The following is an 18,247-nucleotide window of genomic DNA, read 5'->3' as shown; positions in this document are numbered from 1 at the left end:
TCACTGGCCAGGTGTCTGATCCTGACTCGTGACCCGCAGCAAGCAGCCTGGGAAACCAGCCCACAGTGTCAGCCGCAGCCCAGCCGGCTGCGCCGTCTTCGAGAGGCCGCTCCTGCGGGAAGGTGAGCAAGGTGGGCCCTGTCTCCAGCAACAGTCCACGACGCCAACACCCCACCCCCACCCCTGGGGAATCTGCCCCTGAGGGCGGGACAGCTTCCCCAACTGTTGTCCTGCTTCTAACCTGGGACCAACCAGAGAAAGCCCCGTGTGTTTCCCTAACCCATCCCTGGACCTGCTTCTGGTTAGCTGCCCCGGTGTCCTGGGCCAGCACCTTCCCCAGCACGCCCCCCACCCAGCTGTCCTGGGCCAATACCTCCCCCAAGCCCCCGCCTCAGCTGCCCTGGGCCAGCACCTCCCCCAGACCCCCCCCCCCCAGCTGTCCTGGGCCAGCACCTCCTCCAGGGCCCCCCCCCCCCCGAGCTGTCCTGGGCCAGCACCTCCCCCAGCACCCCCCCAGCTGTCCTGGGCCAGCACCTTCCCCAGGGTCCCTGCCCCCAGCCACCTCCTTTCTACCCTGAGCTCTCCCTGCCCCACCCACCTGAGTCTCTGCCACACTCACATGGCAGTGGCCTGGTGGATGCCCTGCTACAGCGAGCTCTGAGTCAGCAGCCCCTGCTGTTCTCACATGGTGGCCTCACTTACGTGCCCCCCTCTATGCCAGAAGAACGGATGTGTATGTACTAAATGATGCCTCCAATATGGGGGGGGGGCTGTTTCATCTGGGGCTCCAGGCTTGGGTGCCCAGGGGTGGGGACTGGGCATGCAGCTCCCCATGCCTGGTGCAGGTGTGGCCTCCCCACCTTGGGGCGGAGAGCCCCTGAGCCCCCTGAGCGTTGCCCCGGCCCTGTACCCGTGTGTCTGCTGGGGGTGCACCAGCTGCTCCCTAGGGCAGGACCCCGGGGCCTGTGGGTCCCAACTGCTAAGTCAGGTCCATGTCTGGGAGTGAGGTTTTCTGGAGTGCAAACCATCGCAGGTCACAGCAGGCCAGGGAGCCTCACGTGGTGTAATGTCCATGGAAAGACAGAAGGTACAGCGTTTAGGAGCCAAAACAGGCTGATAGGGCGTTTCTGTGCACCTACAGCTCCCGCATGGCCTGGGGCTCACGGCCCGCAGCTGGAGGGCGGTGAGGAGGCCCCTTCTCGGAGCAAAGGGCCCGTGGCTATGCCTTGCCAGCGTCAGGGCGGAGTGCCAGGGCTGGGGTGGATGGGCCCCATGTAGGAGGCAGCCGCAGGCTGGCACCCTTCCCAGCCCTCCCCGGTCTGTGGTGGGATGGCCTGTCAGGCGGAGCCTGTCCCTGTGCGGCAGGGGCCCTGGGTCCCTGAGGGCTGGGCTGGCCCAGGGGGCTGACCAGCAGCTGGCTGGGGGTGGGGCAGCAGGTACCCAGTGGCCAGCAGGAGCCACCCCCTCCCCAGGCCCCCTGGACCCCGCAGCACTGCCTTGTTGCCTTGTCACCCTGCATCTGACACTGGTCTATGCAAGTTAGCAGATGTGAATAAGGCCCTGTCTTCCTTTGTGAGGGACACAGGTTGAAATGTCATGGGCAGCCTTCCCTGCCCCTGTGACCCAGCTGCCCAGGTTGTCCCCTGAGCTCTCCATCCGAACCTTTCTTTCCTCGCTCTTTCTTCTCTCTTCTCGCGATTCGAACGTTTGTCCAAATACCATTTCTGTGATGTGTTTCTCTAGCACTGGTCAGTTTGTCATTCCACAAAGCAAACCACTGAATAAAACCTCCAAGTACTTCTTAAAAACTCCCGCACACGGTAACCCATCTGTTCTTAGAGTCGCTCCGGATCCTGTCAGGGCTGCTGAGGCTCAGGGGCGCACGACATGAGCTGTAGGAGTGCGGGCGTTGCCCAGGGGCCCTTTGCTACAAAGCAGTGACATCACCTCTCCTTCATAACCAAAGGAACAGCCCATTAAAAAAAACAAAAAGAAACACACAGGAATTTCTCTGAAGAGCCTGAAATCTTGCATTTTTATGTTCCTTATATTCAAGCTTTTCCTCTTTGCAATTTTTTTTTTTTGACAAAAACAAACACAGAAAACCGAAGTCATGACATCTTGGGGAATCACTGTGAGTGCGCGTGGAATCTGTGCTTGTGGCTATAGGACCAAGAACACGCAGGGATAACCAAGGCCTCGACCCGCCTGGTTTCCACGAGCCTACAGGGGGCATGCACGAGGAAGCCTGACTTCTAGCCTCGTTCAGAAACAGTTCTCTACACCCACCGACGAACAGATCAATGCAGCGTGGTCCATCCAGACAGAGGGGCGCTGTCTGTTATCTGCCCGGAAAGGGAGGAGACTGATGCAGGCTGCACCACAGTGAACCTGGGGGACCTCGTGCTGGGGAAGACGAGCTAGATGCAGGATACATACTGTGTGATCCTGCTCCTGGGGGGCTCCTAGAGTGTCAGACCCCTGGTGTTGGACATCAGGGAATGAGAAGGTTCTGGAGACGTGTTGCACAATAGGTACATATTTAGTACTACTGACCTGCCTGTGCACTTAGGGATGGTAAAGATGGTTCATTATACGTTATGAATATTTTACCAATTTTTTTTCAAATGCTATTAACCCCCCAGTAAACCACATAAATCCTTTAAACACATTAAAAAAAAAAAAGATGCACACTGTCAGCCAGTTCTTTGCAATCAGGGAGTGAACTGCTCCCCAGGGGCGTAAAGCCACCACCTTGGGACCCATGCAGAGAACCTTCCGGAAGCTCATGACCTGCCTTGGGCTCATGCTGCAGACCTCGATCACCGGGGTCCAGGACTTGGCCTGACTCTTGTGTCCTGACTCTCTGCTCCCAGCCCAGAGCCTCCCCGTGTCAGCCTCAGGCATCTCCTCTCCAGCTGGGGGCTGAAATGCTAGTTCACAGGTTCTTGGGCACTGTGTGTCCCCTACACCACCTCCCCCCGTGAGGGGCAGACACGCTGGCAGGGTGCAGCCTGGGCTCCGTGACGGCCGTGAAGGAATGGCCTCCCAACCCCAGAGCCACACCTCAGCGTGCTTCCCTCATAGCAAAATGTCATTATTTCCAAGTAAGGGCAGAGCTGTGGTCTCTCCTCTTGGGCATGGCGTCAGGATAATAATCTCTTGGCCTTTTCTCTGTGAATAAGGACAGAGCCGCTGCTGTCCTGACCCCACCACCATGGCCCGTGTGCTCCAACAGGCAGACTGGTCCACATCCGAGTGCCCACGTGGCCACACGTGAACTGAAATATGGGGGGGAGCCCAACCAACTACTGAACTTTCCCATTTACTTCCTTTTAATTTTTCAGTTTAAATGGCCATACGTGGCTAGCAGCTATCACACCGGATGGCAGTGACAGAGAAAGGTCATTACAACAAAGAAGAGGGCTCCAGGGGACAGGTAGCCTCTGGCTCCCGCCAGGAGTGCGTGGCCAGGAACACGAAGAAACAGGGCCCGTGCGGAGGAGGCCAGCATGGCGGACAGTGGTCACTGGGCTCCCAGAGCTTGAGACCACGTAGGACAATGGGCTGAGCAAAGTCATGGACAGCAAACGCCCTTTACTTGCTAATCACATGGCCTGGGGGGAGGACCTCTCGACAAGGCGGCGGCTGAGCAGTGTGACAAATCCATCACCCTCAAGGCGGTCCCCCTCAGAACACCCAACCCAGCTACACCAGGAGCAAGGCTACTCATCATAGGGGAACCCGAGGGGGATGGAGAGCCGACGACATTGTGCTCGGCTCGGTAGGCTTGACCCGTCTACACAACAGGGTGTGATACAGCTGTGGCAGCGCAGGCTCAGAGGGGCCGCCTGGAAGGATGTGGGTGACAGGCTGCTGGATGGGAGCTGGTGGACTGGTGAGTCTGTGCTCCCAGCGTGGAGCGGGGTGCGCAGCGGGAAAGAGTGCGGTGCCATGTCCCAGTGTGGGGCAGGGGTGCGCGGCTGGAGAGCAACCCAATGTCACCCAAACTAACTCTGTGGGGAAGGAGGCAGGCGGGAGGCGGAAGCTGTCACTTCCGCGTGCGCATCTTGAATTGTCCTGCGCATCTTCACACACACACATGCTTCCCACGCAGACGTCACAGGAAATCCACTTGGAAATCACATGGCAGCAGGAAGTAAGGTGGTTCCAGACCTCCTCAGGTCCGTGGGCCGTGTGCGTGCATGTGTGCATGTGCACTTATGTGTGTGTGAGTGCATGTGGGAGAGGCTGCGTGTGCCCCTCGTGGAAGCCAGCTGGGGACAGGCTCTGTCTCCCAGCAGCTCGGTGAGTGGAACTGGGTCCAGGGAAAGTCCGCATAAATGAACTCTAAGGGCTCCTGAATTATGACTTAACTGCGCTGACGAGAGACGGCAGCTGTGGAGGAAGGGGGTCCTCTGAACCCCGGGGTTGAGGTGGGGTAGGGGGTTGATAGAGCCCCCAGGGCTCAGCACAGGCGCTCCTGCACGGTTGCCACCTGGAAATGAAAGTTCACGGCTGCTAAACGGGTTTTTTCACAGAAAAGCCAGAAATCTATCTTGATGTTGGCAACTCTGCTTATGAGACCCTGTGCAAGTGTGCACGTGTGTACGTGTGCATGTGTGAGTGCACACACACATGTGAATGTGTCTGTGTGAAGTGCACTCCATTTGTGGAGAGGGGTAGGATCACACTAGGTGTGGAAACCACTTCTGCCATGGTGTGGTTGGGCAAAACCAGCTCCACCAGTGGGGGAGGGAAGGTAGACGGGGGCATGCTTGGCGGGGGGGGTCCAGGGTCTGGAACCACAGGGGGAGGGGGTCAGGGTCTAGAACCATAGGGAGAAGGGGGTCAGGGTCTGGAACCACGGAGGTGGGGAGTCAAGGTTTAGAACCACAGGGGAAGGGGAGTCAAGGTCTAGAACCATAGGGGGAAGGGGGCCAGAGTCTAGAACCATAGGAAGAAGGGGGTCAGGGTCTGGAACCACAGGGGGAGGGGAGTCAAGGTCTAGAATAACAGGAGGGGGAGGAGGTCAGGGTCTGGAAGCATGCAGGGGGAAGGGGTCCCGGGTCAGGAACCATGGGAAGGAGAGGGGCCCAGAGGTCAGCACTGGAGTCTGGGGCTTCTGCCCCCTGGACAGGCCTGTAACCCAGATCATGGTGTGTGTGGTAACGGACTTGAGCCAGTGCACAAAGACAGGGTTACACGTAAAAGAAATCAAATCGTTACCACTCCTCTTCGCCTTTGTGATGTAGTTTCTCCAGCACAACCGTGTGGTTATTCTCTTGTCTCGGGAGGGCCTGGACTGCGTCCCTCCCCCCAGCTCACTGGCCCATCCCTTTGCTCCGCGGGGTAGCGCCACCCTGAGGAGGTGGCTGCCTCTTCGCAGAGTCCACTCCTCCTGTTTTTGTTAAATTTGTTCCAATGGTCATTTCTTTGCGCTGAACCCTCCACGGGAGCTGTCCTTACCACAGTCTCAACCGCCCGCGGCCGGGAGACTCCCTCTGAGCAACCTGTCCTCTAGCTATCCTTCCCAGCAGCCAGGTGGCCACACCATGCACTGTCACAGCCAGGACACAAGCCGGGACACCACACCATGCACTGTCACAGCCTGGACACAAGCCGGGACACCACACTGTGCACTGTTGCAGCCAGGACACCTGGGCCCAGTCCCTAAGCAGCTGCAGGCCCCACATGGCCCACAGGATGCAGGCGGCCGCTCCAGTTGGAACACCTGGGGGCTCCCCTCCTCACCCCCACTCCACACCTGACAATGCCCATGACGCCCAAACCTTCCCTTCTCAGGTGACTGCTCCCTGCGAACCTGGGGCCCACGGCACTGCTGTCTCCAGTGGGGACTGCAGCCCCTCCCCAGGCCTGCTGCCCCATTTCACCGAGAACCAACCAGACCCCTCTTGAGGGGGCCCCAGCCCACAACTGGGCCGCTCCTCCCCTTCTTCCCTTTCCACAATCCACACCCCTGTGCACAACCTACTTCATTACTGAGAACGCAAGTGACACGACTTCACTCCTTTCGTTCACTGTTGGGTCTGAGTGTGTCCGGAACATAGACATTTCTCACAGACAGCGACGGGGTGCCCTGCCCATGGTGCCTCTGCCTGGCTTCCTCTCTGTTGTGCAGAGGTCACAGGGCCACCCTGGGGGCAGGGCCTCAACCTAGGCGAGAGCTCACAGGGTGGCCCGTGGAGCCACCACCACACCTCTGGGCGCTGGCTGACCACTCCCACGATCCACAGCGTCCTTCCACGTGACTGTTTTCTTCAAAAGACCACATACATCTGACACACACGGACAAAGCCTGCCTGTCGCAATGCCTTCTACAGGGCCTTCTACTGGCCTTCTACAGGGCCAGTAACGATCCACCTCTCAGCTTAAGCCATGGCTCCCTCCATTTGCACTCACATAAGACAGGGGAAGTCAAGTCAGCACCGAACATGTTGCTCTAGAAGACGGAGTTAAAGCTTGGTTTAGAGACTGAGTTCACATCTCCGAGAAGCAGGCCTCATGGGGGATCTGACCGTTCCGCAGGCACAGACATGGAAAGGCATACACCAGGCAGTAATCCCATCCTGTCACCTGTCTGTGTGGGGGCTGTTCCCTCGTTTCTGGAAGGGGCCACCCATCTCCGACCCCAAGGGTGAGAACAGAGATCTGCGGGTGGTGCCCCTTCCCCCGGCACTCAGGGGAGGGCCCACGGGAGAATGCAGCAATTGGCCCCCCCGGGCTCGCACAGTAGGGCCGCCTCTCAGCCATCACGGGCCTCCCCCGGTGCCAAGCTGGCCCTCATCCTGAAGATGTGGGCACAGGGCCCTGGCGTTCCCCACGGGCATGTTTCTGCCCTACATTTTTAATGAGCACCGAGCAGCTGCTCTGTGCTCCGAAGGAGGGCCACACTTTTCCTCCCTTTAGAGCTGCATTCTCTGCAGGGGCGCAGCTGCTCTTCAGAGTTGGCACCCCCGATGGCACCCTGGGGTTAGGACTGACAGCACGTGGAGGCAGCCAGACTCCAGGCCCAGGCGCGGGTGTCCGCCTCACACTCTGACTTCCATGCATCCTGTCCCGCGCACCGAACACCTGACCGCTCTTCTCTGGGCCCCTCATGTCCGTGGGTCTCTCAGCTGTCCTTTGAGACCAGGGCGTGCTGGGCTTCATTACGTGGGGGTTTATTTGTGGGTGAAGGTGCACGCGGGGTGTGGTAGGTCCAGATCTGCCACTCCAGCCCCGGAGCTTTCGTGGTCCTCATCCGGAAAGAGGAGAACCGTGAATAAAGCACATGCTGGCCTGTGCCCACTGTGCACCCTCGTCTCCGGAAACGGAGATGCACAAACCGGCCTCCTGGCCAGCTCCACACCACCTTGGAGCCACAGAGCCACAGCACTCCCTTCCCTCGGCCCTCGCACGTGAACCACATGAGCCACGCCCCAGGCCTGTGAAAGGAGCTCATTCTGCTGGGGATGACAAAGGATGGAAAGATGGCAGTCCTCATCGAAGGGGAGAGAAGGGGATGCAGAGATCATAAGAGGGAGTCTGCGAAGCAGGGTGGGTTTGTCTGCAAATGAAGTGTATTTGTGCAGCACGTGCCTGCTGTCCCGGACCTGCCTGCTCTCACAGACACAGACCAAAACGAGGCTGTAATTACGACCTTTTCGGAAAGCTCCAGGAAGCCTGGTGGGCAAGTGGCCCTGAGTGGGGGAAGAGCTGGCTTTCGCTTCTTTCTTTAGGTGTGGGTGATGGAGGGCCTCCCTGAGGAGGTGGCCTGGAATATGAAAAGGTGGTCCACCAAGGGGCAGCAAGTGCAAAGGCCCTGAGGCCATTAGGTCTGAGGCTCAGTGAGGGTAGAGACCTCCAGGGGAAAAGACATGCAAGCCTGGAAGGTCTGAGAGGGCTGCCCCCACCCCAGCATCATGCCTGCTTGTGGCCTGGGGACATGGCTCACCTCCGCACCAGGCCTGGGCTGTTGGGTGTTGACATTTCCAGACATAAACTGATTGTTGACTTTCGAAACAAACAGAGTCCCCTGGGGTCCTGGCCCTGTGCTAAGAGGTCACTGCAGCAGCAAGGCTCATCCCGGACTCAGGACAGCCCCCACCTGGGAGACCAGAGACTGCATGGGGCGTCCCCCCTTTTCTTTTTAAATCCCTTGAACTTGTTCTTCCCTGGAACCACTGGCAGGTTCAGTCACTTCACACTCCAGTCGCTGCCCCATCCTGCTGGCCGGTCCCCATGCACCCCTCCCCTGGAGCCCTGAGCATTTCCACACCTGTCCTGTCCTGGGTCCCCATGTCCTTGAGTCCCAGCGTCCTGGCGTCCCTCCTGAAGGGCCACCCCTCAATGCCTCACCACAGGGAGCATCTTCCCACCACCTTGTGTGGTGACCTTACTCGTGCCCCATGACCTTGACGGCAGCATGGGGCTGACTATGGCCGTCCTGTCTCTCATCCTGAGACCGAGGGAAGACACACAGAGATGCTTTGCCGTGTTGCAGCTGCCACCAGGAAGCCCCTCAAGGGTGCACAGCTGGCCAAGTGGCCGTAAGGAAGGCTGCTGGGCTCCCGGGGCCTGGCCGTCCCCACACCTGACTCGGCCACCCAGAACCTGGTGCCTGGAAGGACAGGACAGCAGATGCTGTGCGACCCAGGATGTGACCCCATCTTTCTCCTGCCAGATGATCACCCAGCGCCCACGTCCCTGAAGAGTGCTCCCTTCCCCTCTGCCGGGTTCTAGAAGAACCTACGACCTCCCTCTCATCCCCTCCAGCGCTGATTGGTCATCGCCGTTGGCAGTTTTCATGCAAGAGGAACCAGCCAATTGAACTTGCTGTCTTGGTCTGTTCTCTGGATTAGACAATTCGCGGAGCAATAAACCACACAAATTCAGAAACCCGTCCTTAGCAACGCTAATGAATGAGCACGATGTCCCCCGGGGATGTGGCAGCCTGGGCCCCCACACTACGGCGAGCCCCCCCCATCGCCCTTGATGTTGCCTGAGGAACCAGGTCACCCGCGAGGGTCTCCACCTAACGCCGCGTGGTGCTGGTTCTTTGTCAGGGTGTGAGGGCCACGTCCTCACCACCTCTGGGCTGCCGTGGACACCCCAGAGCTGACCCCCCAGCGGTGGGGCATCTGCCTCTCGGCTCCTGGATGTGGAGGATGCCCGGCGCGGCCACTGAGGTACAAACGAGGTCTCCTTGCCTTTCCGGAAGGTGGGACCCAGCTCTGCTCGCGGTAACAGAACCAACAGCCAGGGGAGTTGCCTCTGGGGTCACTTGTCCCGCCGCAAGGAGCACGAGGAGGACTAATGGGCCGGGCCCCGGAGGGTCTCACGACCACCTCTGCCCTGCGGCCTCCCTGTTGTGTGTCCCTCCTGCTCGGTGTAGCCCTGCCAGTGTAACAAACGTAGGACGCTGGGAGCGGGGAAAGGGTCCAGTGGGACCCTGGCCCCGACCGCTCCGTGTGGGCTGTGTGACCTGGGCGGGACCCTGGGCCCCCTTGGCAGGACCTCCTCATCTGACAGCGACACACACCTGGGGATGCTGGTGAGGTAGGTCATGACATTCTGGAACTCCTTGTCGGGGACGTCGCTGAAGGCCGGGTAGTCTGGGAAGGTGATGACCGGGCTGCCGTCCTGCCCGCGCCCACCTGGGGAGAGAGCAAGGCAGCACTGAGCCCAGGCGTGGTTTTCATCACGGAAGGAGTGCGAGCGCTTGGCGTGTGCAGAAGAGTGACGCGCGCACAAACAGGCACCTGTCACTCTGCCACCGCCGGGCAGCCAGTCCCACGCGGCTCATCACTTCCCAAATGAGCATAGTTGTACAGAACCAAGACTGCGCCGAGTAGGCTAACACCGCAAAGTACGGTTTTCTGCGCCTTGTAAATGCGTGAGCCGCTTTAAACCCCGCACAACGCTCCATCTCTTACCCCAGAGGCCCTAAGGCTCTGCGTGCATCTCTGACGAACCACTTCAGACAGTTTGGGTCTAAGGGGGTCATCCCCTTGGCAGTGTGGCAGGGGAGGGAGCAGAGAGCACACTTCTGAGCGGAGACACACAGCAAGGAGGAAAAGGGTGTGGGGCTCAGGACCTGGGGATGGGAGCTTCAAGCAGAAGGCTGAATTCAGTCTGGGGCCTATGTGGTTTGACGTGTCCCACAAGCGGTCTGGAGAAGCAGTGGACAGGGCAGGGGCTGACGACACGCCCGAATCACCCGGGCCCAGGTTCCATGTCTGCCTGCTAGTCAGAGCCCTGGGCGGCTGCGGACGGCCACTTGATGGGTGGGACCCATCTCTCCTGCCCTGGCCACCTGTCCTGGCCCATCGGCTGCAGGCCAGGTGCCATGTAACTCCCAAGGCCGGGCTGCCAGACACGGTGGGGTCCACCCTCCTTGCTCACAGCTCCCTCCTGGACCCTGGCCACCCTCAGGGAGGAGGCCCACACCGTGGGGAGGAGGCCCACCCTGTGAGCAGAGGCCCACCCTGCGGGGAGGAGGGTCACCCTGCCGGGAGGAGTGGCCAGCGGCACGCAGGGGCCCTGAGATGCCATATGTGTGAGTGACACCCCCGTCTAGCCAGCGCTCCGTGGGGTGTAAGAACCACTGGGCACACTTTCTGAACTCCTCCCCCCCCAGCCCTGCCCGCCGGAATTAACAGCAAATCAATGAAGGGGGTGTCTTGGGCTAAGGTGGGGGCAGCGTGAGCAGTGCACACACTGACGCGCACGCGGGCGGCCCCCTGTGGCAGTTCCCCCAGCGTGTTTCAGGTGCATCCTGCACAGGAAGTATCGATGGATGTTGATGGAATTACACCAAAGACCTAACTCTGCAGGAGCCGGAGGAGGGTCCCCATTGGCAAGCAGGGCTGTGCACCATGGATGGGGCGGGGGTGGGCTCACCCTGAGCCAGCACCCATATCCTCGGAGGAATCGTGGGTAGGACGTGAGGTGGTGAGAGAACTGCCTTGGGATGGATCCCCCGTCAGTGTAACTCAGCCAAATCCCATCTTGGGAATCCTTCAGGTCCACCGGTCCCTGTGAGGCCCAGCCGGCTAGGACAGGTCCACCCAGGATGATCTCGGAAGCCCTGAAGTAGGACCCTCCTCACACCTGCACAGTCCCCTCCCGAAACACTGGCTGGCATTTGAATGACAGAGAGAAGGTGTGTCCAGAGGGGTCCTGGGGCTCTGCCTCCTCCAAGCCAAGAGGTGGTGGGCTTACAACCTGGAGGAAGGTCAGGGTCATTAGTCTGGGTCACAAGTGCACTAAAGTTGTGAACCTTGGGGTCTTGAAAGGCATGGATGGGCTAGGGAAATGGAAGGAGCCCGCAGACCCTTGACTGAACATCTTGTTGGCGTGGGCCACAACCCCTGTGTTGTAGATGGCTTCCTGTTTCTCTGAAGGACACCCCTCCCTCCTCGCAGTGACCGATGTGCCTCACTGTGGACAAGCCCCCCAGAGGCCCCACATCCTGCTGACGACCTTCGATTCCCCCGGGTTGCCTGAGCTCCAGGGCCACGTGTTAGGGCGCGGCCTGAGGCATGGCTCCCGGCCCCTGGGAGAAGGGCCAGGGCGGCCCCAGGGGCACGGGGCTGGCTCTCAGGGCTCAGGAGGGGAAAGGGCCTGTGAGTAGGGCCGAGCGCCTGGGAAGGGCAGGTTGTCTGGTCCTGATGGGGGTACTTGTATAGCTGTGAGGGCGGCCACCACAGGTGCCATCGCAGCCTTAGCACCCAGGATGTGCCAGTACCGTCCAGTGGCTGGGGTCATGCACCACAGCCAGACAGGATGGCAGGTCATCCTACAGGGTGGAGACAGAGTCTGGACCGAGGGACACAGGGGCCCCAGAACAGGCCGGTGGGACAGAGCCAGCCCCTCGCCCCTATCAGCTGTGCTCTGGGGCCTCCCCCACGGAAGCTGGGTGTGCTGGACTAGGGAGGTCCCTGGCCCAGGATGCTGCAAGGATGAGGGCAGCTGTGCCCTTTCCCACTGCACCTGCTGAGGAAACATTCTGGAGACTGCAGGCAGGAGCTCTCGGGCTGTGTCCCTCTCAGGACTGACTTCCGGCTGTCTCTTCCCGTAGCCCCTGGCCAACGAGCCCTGAGCCCCCTCCTCCCGGGCAGCGTACAGCGTCTCCTGGCCCTTGGTGGAATCAACAGCAGGTCGTGCCCAACTCGCAGTATGTGGACTAGGTCCCCTTGGTCACAGCCCGGCTCTGCCCCAGCCCCTCCCTCCCTCCGACCCAGCACTCACCGGACAGATAAGCAAAGCGCTTCTTCAGTTGGTCTTGGATGTCAGCGGCACAGAGCGGGGTGATGTCCTGGTGCATGATTTCATCTGTGGGCAGAGCAGAGGGACGCGGCTGTCATTTGGTGCAAACTGCCTCATGCAGCCATGCGCATCAGCCAACACCTAAAGGGACCAGCGGTCACGTGCTCGGAAAAAGGGATTTCAGTTTCCAATGTGCAGAGACCTTTGTCTCTCGGTGCACAGAAAACTGTGTGCTGGGTGGTTTATCAATATTTAAGATGTGCCATGTGTCAGAGGCACAGAGAAAGGAACAGAGAGGCGGCGGGAGGGAGGGAGGAGGGACGGAGGGACGTGCAGGCAGCTGTGAGGGCAGGCAGCACCACCCACCCAGCACCCACTTTGGTCTGCCAGCCTGCACCCCCGACTGGAGGCGGTCCGGGCATCCCCGCGGCCACCACAGCCCAGGTCAGCGAGGACACCGGGCAGCAGACACACAGAGGTCCACCCCGCCTGCCCGACATGGACACAGGAGGGCACCCGTCCGGGTCCCTGAGCCAGATACTGATGGGAAAGGTGGCTTAGTGTACAGGCTGCGAGTCCTGGATCGGGGTCTGGGGCGAACTGGGAGCAGCCACACCCTGGAGGCATCGCCAGGAAGCAAGAAGGTTTTGCGAGATTCTGGGCACCTGGGGTCGGGGCTGCGTGTGTCACTGCGGAGAGCGTGAAGCTGGGTGCCAGCCCCTGCCCTGGTGTCCGCGGGCTCCTGTGTTTCTGAGTCAGCGCCTTGCTAGTGCTCACGTGATTCACAACCAGACCCTGGCCGAGCAGCGGAATTTGCATCCTGGGACATTTACACGATTTCTCAGAAGAGACTCAGGACCCAATCTGAGATGCCAGCCAAGGGAGCCTGGAGACACGGGAGCTCTTCCAGCTCGAAAATTCCAGTGGAGCTGCTGAACGCTACCGGCATGGACCAGCCTCGAAGCCGGCTCTTCCGGTCGTGCAAACAAGCAGGTGTAAACAGGTGACACGACTAGGCACACAGGCAGGCTCCACCATCCTGGCGTGCCCTGCCCTTCGACCCTGCCTGCCATTGACCGGGCGCCCACTGGCCCCACAGAGCGGCAGTGGCAGTAGCCGGCGTCAGGAAGTGACAGCAGCTAGTGCTCAGAAGGTGGGGACCTGCACTGAGTCTCCAAGGGTGAGGCTGCCGCCCACAGGCAGCATGATGCCTCAGCCATGGCTCTCCTCCGTGGGAGGAAATTCAGGATGTTTTCCTAAATCCCAGGCAGGGCGATTTGTGCCGAGTGCAGCGTGCACCCTGCACGGGGGAGGGGCTGGACCTTCAGATTTCACATCGCATTTCCCTTCTCATGGCAGGAAGGAGTCTCTGCACAGTTAATATCAAACCTGTGCCACCTGTGCTCAGGTTCAGCCTCTGCAGCCCCAGAGACACACATCGTTGAGCACAGACCATGGAAAGCAAGGTCTCCAGAAGTCTGGAGACCTCCCAGGGGCAGTGGAAACAGCACGGACACTGAACTGGCAAGTCCTTAACGGGGACCCAGCATCCGTGAGGAGCACAGGGACTGCCTAGACGGTTCCCCAGACCTCACCACCACCCTGGACCTCAGCATCCCCACCGGACTCCAGCAGCCCATGAGGAAAGAAAACCATGAGTGTCTGGGCCTCTGATGGACGCTAATTCTTCACTGGATCTGACTGGCAGAGCCTTTAACCCCACTTCCTCTCCAAGTACCCTCTGAGCTCAGTCCTGCACAGCACAGGCTGTCTGTGCTCTGAGCCTGGCCTACCCTGATGGCACAAGGCCTTCCCACATGCTAGAGACAGGGCCATTATTGCTGACCATTCCTGTACTTTCAGTGACAGAGGGACAGTCCTGCTGGCTGGATCGATGTCAACATGAGCTTGGTTCCTTGGAGAGATGTCTCTGGGCCTTGTCACCACCCTCCTGTGGGCACTGACCATTCTCATGTTCCCAGAGCTCCTCCAATGGATGGACCAAGGTCCTTCAGGCCTCAGGGCCTTTGCATGAGCTGCTCCCCATAATGCTTCTCCCATTGTCTGCTGGCCAGTCCAGTATTACTCACTTCCTGGCCAAGATGTCACTTCTTCAGGGAGGCCTTTCTCCACCTCCTGGCCTGGGCCAGGCCTCACGGCATCCTGCACACTGGCCGGAGAGCCTGCAGCCTACTGCTCAAGCCTAGGACCCGGCCCAGCAGCCCCTGTGACAGGGGCACAAAGAACTTGTGTGGGACAGGGGAAGCAGGAGGCACACGAGAGGGCGACTTCCCGGAGCAGCACTGGAATCCAGCTAAGTCGGCACGCAAGCTGGTGCAGAATTTCCGGAGCCCACAGATAGCTGACCACGGCAGCGCGTCTGCCTGCAGCCTCCCTGTGGGTTCCACGCGGGTGAGATTTTGGGCGCAGAACTTGCTCCGACAGCATGCCGCAGGTCTAAGGCGCCGTTCCAGGTTGAACGACGGTGTTATTCTGCAGCCTGCGCTGGAAACAGCAGAATCCGCACAAACGGATTCCGTCTAAAGGTCACTATGGCTTACATGGTCACTGGCCACCCCTCATAAAGCTGCAAATAAGTAAGGACCATGGCAGTAGTTTTCGTCATGGTCACCTGGCGGCTTCGTCAAGCCCGCGGGCTCTGGGTCTCCGGGTGCACTGGGCATGTCTCCCCCAACCCCGAAGTGCCGCTTCTGCCCACCCTGCTTCCTCGTTCAGAAGGGTGGGACTGCAGTTTGTGGCAGAGGACAGGGCACTGCTGGTCCAGCAGGAAGTGGGGGAGCCCACGGGAGAAGGAGCAAGCCTCAGATGTCAGTAGTCCGGACAGGAAGGGGGTCGCCCCACCCGCCGGCTCATTGAAAAGGTCAGGCGAGGCCCCGCTCCTGCACAGAACCTCTCTGTGTGAACACAATGTCTCACAGATAGCTACCCGCTTCCTGTCTGGGCCAGACGTGAGGGGAGAGCCCCGGGCGAGGAGCCTGTCACAGGGTCACGTCTGACGGAGGTTGACGCGGGGCATGGGCACTGAGAGGGCCCCCAGGGCCAGGGTTCAGCGCGGCTCTGGGAGCCATCTAGAAAGACAGTTGCACCCAGCACATGACAGGTGGCGCACAGCCCACTTAGCCTCGCTCATGACGTTTAGCCGCCCTGGGACCCGGCTCAGCTCCAGATGAGGACCAAGGGGAGAGGCCCCAACTGCCACAACCTGCTTGTACCTGAGCCACCGGGCCTGGCCCCTCTGGGCTGCAGCCGGAGGGCAGGGGTGGTGCGAGTGTCTCCTCTTTAGATCTTTCTTCCCGACACGGTGAGACTGGCCTGCAAAGTCCCCTCTGGCAAAGTGACTTAGAACCTGCTTTGGTTGAGGACAATTTCCTAACAGGGGTTGGCCGCACCTGTCCACTCGAAGGGGCGTCGATCCTTGACTTTCCACAGCAGTGGCTGCCTGTGGCTGTGACAAGGGCCTGCGGTGGGTGCAGAGTTGGGTGGTGGCGACTGTCCCGGGTTAGGGAGCCCCGGTGCACTGGGAGAAGCCTCGAATTTGGGTTCAGAGGCTCGTCCCTGCTGCTTCCTGGGAACCTGGGGCCTTGCTCAGAGGGAGATAGGACCTTGAGAAAGGCATGTCAGTGGGGGCTAGCAGCAGAGGCCCTCTGCCATATCTGTATCTGCCTGAAAGTCCACACCTGGAGGCTTCCGTTTATTTTCCATCGAAACACAACGTGAGGTCTTCTCTGTGTCCATAGTAGAGTGGCACATGGGGTTGTTTCGGCAACACAGGTGGGTGGGATTCCCACGTCACTGAGCCCATCCAGCAATCTCCAAGCCAAGAGCAAAGCGTATGCAGATGGAAAGGAGAAAGGAGGCCACAAACGGGGAAATCCAGACTGAGTGGGGAGGACACGGAGGCTGCAAAGGAGCCCACGTGAGCTCATAGGTCAGGGTGACACGGGAGGCTGGGGGGCGGGGCAGGGCCCACGTGGGGGCAGGCTCTGTGACTTGGGGTCTACACTGGTTGTGTGGCCGGCTCTGGCTCTCACAGCACATCATCCTGGACGTTTCCAATGGTCATTTGTTCCTGGATCAGGGCACAACTGTATCATGTCACATCGTGAACTCAGTTCAGATGATTTCCTTATCTCAGGAAGCAAATCCTTATGTGTTTTTGCTTTTTTTGTTTTAATTTTTTTAATGTTTATTTTTGAGAGAGAGAGAGAGAGAGAGAGAGAGAGAGAGAGAGAGAGAAAGTGTGAGTGGGGGAGGGGCAGAGAGAGAGGGAGACACAGAATCTGAAGCAGCTGCAGGCTCCAAGCTGTCAGCACAGAGCCTGATGCAGGACTCAAACTCACCAACTTCAAGATCATGACCTGAGCTGAAGTCGGGTGCTTAACCCGCTAAGCCACCCAGATGTCCCCTTACAGGTTTTTAAATAAAACGCTGCTCAACCAAAACTGCCATCAGGGAGAAGCACCCTCCAGCACAAGGAACTGCAAGCTCACTGGCACGCGGGGGGCAGGGATCTGGAAGCCGAACAAAGTCAGGCTGGGCCGTGGGTCTGTCCCTCCCGTGTGCTGCCCAAGGCCAGTGCACAGCCTGGAGCCCTCTGGGGCCACGGGGACACTGTGTGCAGATGAAGATGTGCAGGCCCGAGGCCCAGCACACCTCCTCAGAGCTCCAGATCTGCATCTTCCATGGCCACACCCCTTGCCTGATGGGTCTACGTCAGGCCTTCATGGGAACCACCAAGAAGCCCCTGGAAGGGGCACGCAGAATGGACAGCGGCCTCTCCTGGATGCACCACATTTTCTATCCCGCCCCATGCCGGCCACAGCCCCCAAGGGGGTTTCACAGCCGGGGCAGGGATCTCGAGGCCACCCCATGGGTGACACTTAGCTGAGGTCACACCCATTTTCAGTTTGACAGACAGCAGGTCAGAGGCTGTGCTGTCGGTGACACACTTAGGCACACCAGGAAGGTGTCTCTGTCTGCCATCGTCAACACCCATTCTAAGAGGGGTGTCAGCCAGGTAGGTCCCAGGATACACTCTCCACCCCTGCAACAGGCCAGGCACCACAAAGGGTCCCTGCTCACACCTTACACCCTGGCTCGCATGTGCTCAGGGCACTCTGTCCCATAGGGGGTTAACTGCATCACTTCTGCCGGGCATCCTGCATGCCGCAGGGCCATGGCAGACGCCAGGCTGAGATGCCACACACTGTGTCTTTGCCCAGGGCAGCAACCAAGCCCCGATGAGCCTCAGGATCCTGCTTAACACAGGCTCCGGGCAGCTTGACCAAGCTCGCAGAGATAGCACACAGGCCAACGCCGTGCCCTGCCCTGCCCTGCTCCATATCCCTAAGTAGTGCTCGCAGTCCTGCTCCCACTGTGGGGTGTCTGGGGTCAGAGCCCCAGAAGGTCATCTCTGCACACTCTCGGTGGTCAGGGACAGCACTGCCACCCTCCAAACTGAACAGACCACGGACTCTGGGGGGCTGGTGGGCGGGTATGCTGAACACGTCCAGCTCCTGCAGAGCTGAGCAGAGATAACATGCGGGGAAGCCGATCGAGCCGGGCCTCATTAAATCCAAGACACGGTTCTCAGTGAAATTCTGACATGAGCCTCTGCAGAGCTCCCCCAGACCCAAAGCCTTAAATCAGTTAAGAAGCAAGTATTTCTTGGGGCGCCTGGGTGGCGCAGTCGGTTAAGCGTCCGACTTCAGCCAGGTCACGATCTCGCGGTCCGTGAGTTCGAGCCCCGCGTCGGGCTCTGGGCTGATGGCTCAGAGCCTGGAGCCTGTTTCCGATTCTGTGTCTCCCTCTCTCTCTGCCCCTCCCCCGTTCATGCTCTGTCTCTCTCTGTCCCAAAAATAAATAAACGTTGAAAAAAAAAAAAAATTTAAAGAAGCAAGTATTTCTTGAACGTCTACACTATGACCCGCTAGCATAACGGAAAGGACAAGAC

General features: G+C 59.6%; 1 protein-coding gene across 11 annotated transcripts in view; it reads right to left on the bottom strand.

The window, feature by feature from the left end:
* Positions 1–18,247, bottom strand: part of MCF2L (MCF.2 cell line derived transforming sequence like) — a 132,663-nt gene that overhangs the window by 41,606 nt on the left and 72,810 nt on the right. For all 11 annotated transcript variants that reach the window (XM_043583122.1, XM_043583156.1, XM_043583113.1 and 8 more), the window contains 2 exons: positions 12,256–12,339; positions 9,545–9,659 (listed from right to left, as the gene is read on the bottom strand). In XM_043583122.1, coding sequence (XP_043439057.1) covers positions 9,545–9,659; positions 12,256–12,339 — 199 coding nt within the window. The remainder of the gene's footprint in view (positions 1–9,544; positions 9,660–12,255; positions 12,340–18,247) is intronic.

This window comes from Prionailurus bengalensis, chromosome A1 (genome assembly GCF_016509475.1).
Source record: "Prionailurus bengalensis isolate Pbe53 chromosome A1, Fcat_Pben_1.1_paternal_pri, whole genome shotgun sequence".
NCBI classification, from domain to species: Eukaryota; Metazoa; Chordata; class Mammalia; order Carnivora; family Felidae; genus Prionailurus; species Prionailurus bengalensis.
Note: the sequence above shows the minus strand (reverse complement) of the source record. Positions and strands in the feature narration are given on the sequence as shown.